The sequence below is a fragment of the Trypanosoma conorhini genome, assembly GCF_003719485.1.
Source record: "Trypanosoma conorhini strain 025E chromosome Unknown Tco_14.4_contig_00555, whole genome shotgun sequence".
In the NCBI taxonomy this organism is placed as follows: Eukaryota; Euglenozoa; class Kinetoplastea; order Trypanosomatida; family Trypanosomatidae; genus Trypanosoma; species Trypanosoma conorhini.
In genome coordinates this window covers 160-8,916 of record NW_021704644.1, presented here as the reverse complement: position 1 = coordinate 8,916, position 8,757 = coordinate 160, and the positions used below count along the sequence as shown (strand labels likewise).

Here is an 8,757-nt window from a genome sequence, read left to right as displayed (position 1 = left end):
TTCCTATTTTCTTCCACTTACTTTGTATTTTTCCTAGTTTCTTCTTTTCCCCTTCCATTTTTGATACGCTTGTTTGTACTGCCCCCCACACTCGCTCGCGCTCTCTCTCCCCCCATGTGTGTTTGGCGTGGGTGCCGCCGGTTATGGGAGCGGGAGCCAAAAGGAAGAGGAGGAAGGAACACATCAGTGGGAGCCACGGCACCCGCGCCCACAGGAGCAAGTGCAGCACACACAAAAGCCAACAACACCAATAAAAAAATAAATAAATAACCACACAAACAAAAAAAAACAACAACATAAACACAAATATACGGCCCGCCTCCATTAAAAATACGCGTCCCACGCCCACTCATCACACTCCCTCTCTTACCCGTTGTTCGGTACAGCTTGCCGCAGCACTCAGCGTCATTTATTTTCCTCAAATGGGACTTATCGGTGTGTGTATGTTTTTTTTATTTGACTTCCTCCTATTTCCAATACTTCAGCCACTTAGCACAGGGAGAAGACAGCTCCCACCGGGATAACTGGATTTTATCCAGACACCCTTCTTTACGCAATTTTTTTTTTCATTGTTACCTTCGTTGTCTATCCTTCCTTGTGTGCTTCGCGGCAGGCACTTTTTTTCTATCTCAAGCGCCAGTTTGTCCAGCTTGCCCAATCCCTTCTACAAAAATATTTTTGCCATGTTCAGAGGATACGGGCCTCTGGAGGAATGACGGCGTTACCGTCCCCACCACTCCGTCACGGAACGGTTTTCCCCCAACACACGCCGGTGCATCGCACCTCATTTGTACATTTGTGCCGTCGTGGCAGGGGGCGGTGGCATCGGGTCTCCCGCTTTCTTGTCTGCCCACGCATGCCTGGTGGCATCGCCGTCGCGGCCTCCAGAGAGCAAAAGAGAGCGTAAGAGCGCGGGGTGCGCCTGGCGGCCGCGGGGCCCCATTACCAGCCCCCCCGAGCCCCTATCACTCCCTTCTCTCAGGCACCACTTCACCCTCTTTTCTTCTCTTAAATTGCCACTTTGCCACGCATATTTTTACCCTCGGCACCACACCCGCCCGTATTGCTTCTCGACCCGAAGCGGCTACACCCACCCACGCCCAAAAGTAAACGAAGATCCACAGAATGCGGGATGCGCCGCTGCAGCAGCAGCCGCAGAGGCACACGCCCACACCAACGCGGGCAAAGATGCCCCCACGTAGGCATCAGTAAAGGCCTCACCCAAAGGTAGAACGACTCCTTAATCAACAGGAAAAAAACAACAACACGCAACCACACCCACACCAGTAAAAGTAGTGAAAGACATGTATATATATATACTTTTATATCATGTGTGTAGTAGAAAAACTCACGCAAATACAGAGAGTATGGCAAAGTAAGAGAGAAAGAACACACACACAAAAAAAAACAGAAGTCCGTATAGCTGTTCCCCACATTTCTACAAGACTTTTTTTTAGCATTCTCACACGCCCACCTCCTCCCCGCGTCCTGCTCGCAAGGATAACAGATGACTGGGATAATGCTCGTGCACCTTCGAGTAATGCCACTCATGTAAAAAAAAAATCCAAAAGAAAAATATTGCTGGCAATGTTTGAAACAAAAAAAAATGGAAGTCAATAACTAACCGTGGACAAATCACTGAAGAGAAGCTGATTCAAGCTTCTCCCTCTCCACTGATAGAATCATAACTACTACACCCCGAGTCCCAGCGAATTCAATGAGGAAAATAGTTGCTCAAGCCTTTCAACCAAAAACGGGAGAAGAATGAATACGGCAAAAAGGACGATATACGCAGAAATGGAAACCCTCTTTGCCGTTATTTTCATCCCTCCTTTCTTTCCAATCCCTGACGCATACTTCTGTCTGGCGCAGAAGCAATCACGAGAAAATAGGACAACAACAAAGAAGGCCGTGATGGGCTCATTGCACGGCGAAAATTCCGGCGCCCCCAAAGAGGAGAAAACAAAACAAAACAAAACAAATAAAATTCAAGATAATCAATCACGCGGTTTATGGCAACGGGATAAAGAAAGGCTAGCCTCTCTAGCCACACCGTAACAAAATAAGGCCAAAACAACAAAGTAAAAGGTAGGGGCAGAAATCCTCTGCTCTCATTCAAACCAAAAACAAAGAAGAAAATAACAAAAAAAAAAGGTGTCGCCCTCAAGAAGCGTCGAGTAAGAAAAAAAACACATACACAGAAGAAAGAGAAGATAACTGAAACAGCCCCTTCCACCGCAAGCAACATAGTTTCTTCCAGGTTCTCTCCACCCACTCTAGTTTTCATTCTCTTTCTTTGTCTTTTTTTCTTCTCGTTCTGCCCCATTCTTCTTTCAATTCCCTTGATGCATGTCAATTGACAGGCCAGCAGAATACGGGAGACAAATCCAATGCGCACTTCATTCCATTCGTTTTTAGCATGTATACGTATATCTCTATACGTACATGTACATGTATTGCATTTGCAGCCCCTATACATTTGTCGAACGCGGCATGCGTCATGCTTCCTTTCCTCCCAACTGGGGATAACCAAAATGTTTACTTATGGATAAAACATGAACCTGATATGTACTCCCCGTCCTCAGCCCCTACTTCTTTTTTTTTTGCTTCTTCTTCTTTTCTGCACTTTTTCTTTATCCGTTTTTTTGTATGTTTTCTTTTCCTGTTCGATTCCGACTTTTTTTTTCCGTGTGGGGAATTTTCCTTCCTCCACGCCTTTCCTCTCAATGAGAGCGAAAGACAAACAATGCCTCACGGCGGCCTCAGGAACAACTGTTTGTTTTGCTGTTGCACCTGAAAAAGTTTCGGCAGGGGGCGGGGGCGCTGGCCCTCTCTCTCTCTCTCTCTCGCATGTCGCACGCCCCTGTGCCCGTTCCGCAGCAACGCACTCACCCACACACACAGACTTGCGGCCGCACGTCTGCTGTTCGTCTGTTTATCCTGGCATATCGGCAACTCCCACGTGCCCTCTTGCAGGGATCCCTGTCCTCGCCGTGTGGGCATGGACGGACACAGCACGGGTCAGAGTGGGCGTGGAAATGGACGCCAAGTTCCCCTCAGGCGCCCAGCCACCCACCCACACGAAAAACCGAAAAAACCAATCATTAGGAACTGAACAAAAGAAAACAAGAAACCAAAAAAACATCTACTTACGAGATACTTTCTTCCTCCTCTTCCAAATGGAAATATTTTGAGTTTTGGTTAATTTTTTGTTGTTGTTTTTTCTCTTGATTTCCCGTACAGAGTACGCGCAAGGACAACACGTCTCCTTTGCTTTATTCTTTTCTCAATTCCCTTCCTTCCTTTTTGTATTTTCATCGATTCTCTCTGTCATTGTTATCGTCTTTCCTTCACGCTTTTTGATCGCTGCCACAAGTCGCGACACCGTTACCTTCCTCACAGCCACCAGTCCAGTTCCTCGTTTCCTCACCCACGTCCCCTCAAATATTTGTGACGGGGCTTTCGTTGAGCGTGTGCAGAAAACGACACTTTCGGCGGTTGCAGCAACGGTTTATAAAATGGCGACACACCACGTTGACATTCACTTTATTGCCAGATCCACGGGCCATCATGGCGTCAGAATTGTTTACCAGACCTGAGGGATTCAGAGTGTTAACGTGCATCGATGGTGGAGTGGCGATGCCAGGGCCCTCCATTGGAAAAAGATGACGTGGGTAAAGGGGGAGCTGTTGGTTCTGATGCTCTGGTAGAGTGGGCTGCGGATACGGCTGCGGCACTGCGACAGTCGTTACCATGTAGACAAGGGGACACGTGGACGTCTGCGGTTGCGGTGTCTGCTGCAGTTGCGGGATGAACATTGACTGCATCGGCGACATCGGCGGCATCTCGGGAGCCTTTCGCATGGACAAATTGGGCTGAGCCATCGTCAGCGCCTCCTCGCATCGGTGCTGCGCCGTACACGCTGTTTGGCGTCCACATCACTGCACGCGGGGCACCGGTTGCTGCGATCTCCGAGCTTGGTTGGGAAACGGTAAACAACGGTGTCTGCTGCGGTGTCAATGTTCCTTCGGAGGGGCAACTTTGAACGTCGGTGAGGGAAACCAAAGAAGGTGTCGGGTTCAGTGGGGAAAAGCTTGGCGTGTACATCGGGGCGGGGCTCGGCAAGCGAAAGTTCTGGCTGGGTGCATCAACGAAGAACATCCCGTTCCGTTCGCTTTTCCAGAGCTCAACCGCGTTAGTTCCTTGGTTTCTTGTCGTGTTTCAACTCACACGGGCTCGAACGTAAAATAAAAGTCTTTGCAGATGGAGTTTTTCCAAATTATTATTACCGTTGCTTCTCTTGCTTCGTGTTCACCCTCTGCACGTGCGTGCGAGAAAGAGAAAAAGAGTACCAAGAAGCACAACCGCATGGGCGAAAAGAAGGGCACAGACAGACACAGTATGAAGCAACCAGGCAGGCAATGAATAAAGGGGCGGAAACAAAAGGGGGAGAAGTAAAAAAAAAAAAAAGGGTGCCGTTAACGATTCATGCCACAGGCGCCACTGACGATTTCAGAGCAAGCGGAACACCCTATACGCCTCACTCCCGCCAAAACCACAAAATTTCCTCGCACACAAGCAAAAAAAAAAGAAAAAAGAGGTTTGTTTGCCAAACAGACGCAGGGGATCTCCCCCCAATAGGCTGGGGGGAAAGAAAGGATAGTGAGGGTCTTTTTCGTCTTCTCCGAGAAACACTCCGCGGCGCATGTGCGACTCAGCAATAAACAAGTATTTACGGCACCACAACTTAATCACATGAGCATAGGCAGAATACAGATTATGACAGGGCTGCTCCCTTCCGCAGGCGCACCAAAAACAAAATCGCAAACCGGAAAAAAAACAACAACAAAGACAAAGCGAGTATCGAGGTTGGACAGCACACACGCACACACGCACACACAAACGCAGATAAGGCGTACCTGAACACATAAACAACAACAACGACCTATTTAGCGTGAGAGAGCATGAGATAATGCTTGGCACCACTGTCGCGGCGGGAGCGCAGAAGAAGCTCCACTTGCGCCCGTTCCACACTATCCAACTCCTCCATCCTGGCCATTTGGGCGAGCGCTTGACTTGATTGCCCCAAAAGGGCTGTCAGTATGCCTTCATTGCGTTGCAGCGAGGTGAGGGAGTCGGCCCACAGCCTTTCACCTCCCACCGACTCCATCACATGGTTAATGGTTTGCAATAGGTTGAGCAGAAACGCCACCTGGCTCTCCGAAAGTGGCCTTGTACCTTCTCGCAACAAGAGGGAGTGAAATGCCCCATAATACGATCGCACAGCTATTTCGTTAAGAAATTCGGTGAACAGCCCCTCCTCAAGGTTATTTTTGACTGTCCGAAGCTGCTGCCCGAGATAACTATCAAGACAATCTGCAGCGTGCTTCATCACTGAAGGGATCACGGGAAACTTTCCCAACGTCTCGGCATCGGTAAGATCAGAGAGAAAACTCAATACAGACCGTTCCAAGGCATGCCCAATGTGCCGCTCAAACTCCTCCCCTGTCTCCATCGTTGACGCGCGCGTTTGCTCAGCAATCATCCTGCGCTGGTGCTCGACTACACGCTCAGTGTCACCCAATAGATGAATGAGTTGTTGTGTGACGTCTTTCTCCCCAAACTCCCGCAACACTTTCTGGTAGCGCTGCAAATTGCTTAGGCAGACCAACCACTCCTCCAACCGCGAAGCGGTGCGGCCCTTTGCAACCACGGCGTCAACAAACGCCTCTCCCATTGTCTGTAGAAGCGTAAAAAAATGTATCACGTACATTTCATGCTGGCGAGGATCTGTCCAAGAGAGTATACGCACAAAAACAGCGAGTAGAGCCTGAAGCAGATCTTGGAGAAGTCCAGGGGAGTGGTTGAAATGCACCGCATTTGGCACAAGCGGTTCCAGTGTCTCACCCGTCACAATACTCGCCATCCACGCGGATACGTGTCCCTCGCACAGAGGAAACCAAAAGGAGACAAAATCGGCAAAGCAAGCTGCCAAGTCGCGGCACATGGAGCATGTTCCAGGCTCCTTATCGAGGGCATGCACGAGGCTCATCACTGAACCGTAGGTGGAGACAAGAAGTCCAAGCGTGTCACCAAGCGGATCCGGTTCGGGTGTGCGAACAAGACAGGCTAAAATACGTGTCACAACATTCCGGAGTGGGACACAGATGGCTTGTGTGATGCTTTCTAGACGACATATGGTAATAGCCATAACTGCGGGGGACCCAGACATCTTTGCAAAGGAAAAGGCTCGCTTGCCTCGTTCGGTGACCTGTGTAATCAACTCAAACAAGTAGTGTGCTTTACCCGTTAGTCGCGCTCCATCTCCTTGGCGCTCAAGCTCCGGCAGAGCGAGATCGGTTACGGTTTCCCGCACCACATCACGACGATGCTCGCGCAGTACACGACCATCTAACCGTTCTAAGGCTTCCACCAGGGGTTTGGAGCCTCGTTGTGCCTCCTGCAGAATGGCATCATCGATGCTCATATTCGCGTCAAAGAGAAGTAGGAGTTTCTTCATCTCCTCCAGTACTTTTTCTGCCTCCTGCGGTTTCAACGGCGAAGATGATTTCCATGAAGGCGAGCTGACGTCTTCCAAAGACAAAATCGTATCAAATATATGAGAAAGGGTTGTCTCGAGAGCATCCTTGACCAGATGCTCTGTCACTTGCGTCGTTAGCGTGCCGCGGAGGTTAAGTAGCGAGACCAACGCATGAATGCAAAGCTCACGCGAGGCCCCGTCCGCCAAGTTGCAGCGCGTGCAAACGGCGCTGAGAAGGGCAACAGTTTCAAGCTCCCCGTGAATCAAGTAGCGGCGACAGTATGCCTTCATAATTGCAACACTTATGTCGTCAATGTCACCCAAAATATCAACCAGACGTAAGAAGGAATTGTGGTGGTCTTTACTCCATGCATCTTGGATGGATGTAACAACCTCCATACTTGTTCGCGCTTGAGCTCCTTCCTCCTCCAGATTGATGGCCGGGGGACGTGTATTGTGTTCCTTATTCAGACAACACATGCTACACAGAGTTTTTGCAGTCTCAATAGTGTAGGGATACCCGGCATTTGTGGTGCTGGTGGTGGTGGTGGCTGGTGAAAGCAAGACGGAAGAAAAATGATAGCCCTTGATTCCTACACTCGGAGCGGAAATGGGTTCATTTCTAACACTATCGTTTCCATAGGGCGTATCAGCGAAAGGGCGCGCGTCAGGGCGACGCAGTGGGGAGTTTGGTTGTGCCACACTCGCATACAGGGCATCGTCAACGGTGATGGTGGCAGAGGCCACGATTTTCTCCCGTGGGGCAGCGCAAAAACAGGATACCTGGGGCACGAGCAGCTCGAGCAGGATGGTGTAGTCTTTGAAGTGTTCCCTGGCACCCTTCGGCAGCAGCAAAGTAACACGACGATCGGGTTGCCACGCGTAGATGCCATCTTTCAAGGCACTTTTTCCCGGCACCACCGCTGAAGCCACACGACAACTTTGCTGCTGCAGACTCCAAACTGCCTTTAGGTGATGCGGTAGACCTTTTTTTGTCCCACTCCCACTGTTCTTACATTTGCTTTCCTCCGTCTCACGAAGGTGTACCCACGTGAGGGAGAGTGTGATGGACCCACCAAAGCACGCGCCACGTTGCGCCCCATGAATCTCTTCCCAAATCCTCTTGGCATACTGCACGTTCATTTCTCTCCCACTCAAGTCTGTGTTCAGCATATGAAGTCGCCGGCGCACTTCCTCGAGGCAATGCTCCTGAAATGCCTCATAGTCCGGAAGGCGCAAAAAATTCTCTGCCCTTCTGTATGGATCCTCGCCCTTCCATGTCGTGTCATACGTGAAGGCTACATAAAGGTACTGCAGCTCTTGCGCAACGCCGGCGTCGGAGGCATGGCGGAGGACCTCCTTCGCAAAAAGCCCCAGAGCACCGGGATCAAGATACTGATCGAGAAATCTTTTAACCAGCACCGCAAGCATCTCTTTTCGCATCTCTGTTCCCCAATCCACCGGGTCCCATGGCGTGCGTTGCGTTATTGCCTTGACTGCATCTGACAACAGAGACATCAGACTCCCTTGGGCGGCACCTGTGCCATTGTCCCAGTCCTCCCCGGCCCAAGAAGACATGGTGCGACGTGCCGTCTCTGCGAGCGGTGGGCTGGCGCTTTTTCCCGGTGTCCTCGCTACAAAACCCGGCTGCGATGCGGATGTCGAGCGCATAGAGCCGTTTGACTCCTCCGAGAGCAGCTCCATCATATACTCCTCAGGGACCTCGATGGAACCTGACCATGAGGAGTCTGCCATCCACGAGGGCATGTATGACCGCCGGGTCAGCTGCGCCCTCCTCCTTTCCTCCGCCCGCGCCGTTGTAAATGCAGAGCCCTGGGGTTCCATCGGGCATAAGCGGCCGTGCCGCAGACGCCAATCCCCGCCTACAACAGAAAGCGACACACAACCCAACCAATCAATGACGCTGCGTTCGCGCAACCCCCTTTCAGCACTCCTCCTCCCCCCAACAAGAACAAAAGGTTTACGCCTGAATGGGGCCCTGCGCGTCCCCCTGCAATTCCTACGAGGCGAACGAATACAACGGTGGGAGGGGACAGCTTGTTTCAGTCTCCGCCCGACGTCCCTCGATTTGGCGGGGGTTAGCAAGCAGAAGCACAACACGTAAACGGTTGCAAACGGGGCACGGCGATGGGAGCCAGTCTCGCGCCGCGAACGCACAAAGTGGCGGCGTGCGTGTGTAGAGGGAGGGCACCCAA

General features: G+C 51.0%; 2 protein-coding genes across 2 annotated transcripts, besides 8 other annotated features; both read right to left on the bottom strand.

Annotated features, from left to right (window-relative positions):
- Window positions 1-226: 226 nt before the first annotated feature.
- Window positions 227-306: a microsatellite.
- Window positions 307-2,122: 1,816 nt separating this feature from the next.
- Window positions 2,123-2,153: a microsatellite.
- A 133-nt stretch (window positions 2,154-2,286) lies between these two features.
- Window positions 2,287-2,319: a sequence feature (A-rich).
- Window positions 2,320-2,588: 269 nt separating this feature from the next.
- Window positions 2,589-2,634: a sequence feature (GA-rich).
- Window positions 2,635-2,829: 195 nt separating this feature from the next.
- Window positions 2,830-2,848: a microsatellite.
- Window positions 2,849-3,194: 346 nt separating this feature from the next.
- Window positions 3,195-3,234: a sequence feature (A-rich).
- Window positions 3,235-3,440: 206 nt separating this feature from the next.
- Tco025E_07316 (uncharacterized protein) lies at window positions 3,441-3,884 on the bottom strand (the record flags this gene model as incomplete). Its single annotated transcript, XM_029374182.1, has 1 exon — window positions 3,441-3,884. One exon carries the CDS (start codon window positions 3,882-3,884, stop codon window positions 3,441-3,443), a length of 444 nt encoding a protein of 147 aa, XP_029225704.1.
- A 926-nt stretch (window positions 3,885-4,810) lies between these two features.
- Window positions 4,811-4,856: a microsatellite.
- A 17-nt stretch (window positions 4,857-4,873) lies between these two features.
- Window positions 4,874-4,907: a microsatellite.
- A 38-nt stretch (window positions 4,908-4,945) lies between these two features.
- On the bottom strand, window positions 4,946-8,386 carry Tco025E_07315 (uncharacterized protein; the record flags this gene model as incomplete). The annotated part of the gene is made up of 1 exon (XM_029374181.1): window positions 4,946-8,386. One exon carries the CDS (start codon window positions 8,384-8,386, stop codon window positions 4,946-4,948), a length of 3,441 nt encoding a protein of 1,146 aa, XP_029225703.1.
- Between the last annotated feature and the right edge of the window lie 371 nt (window positions 8,387-8,757).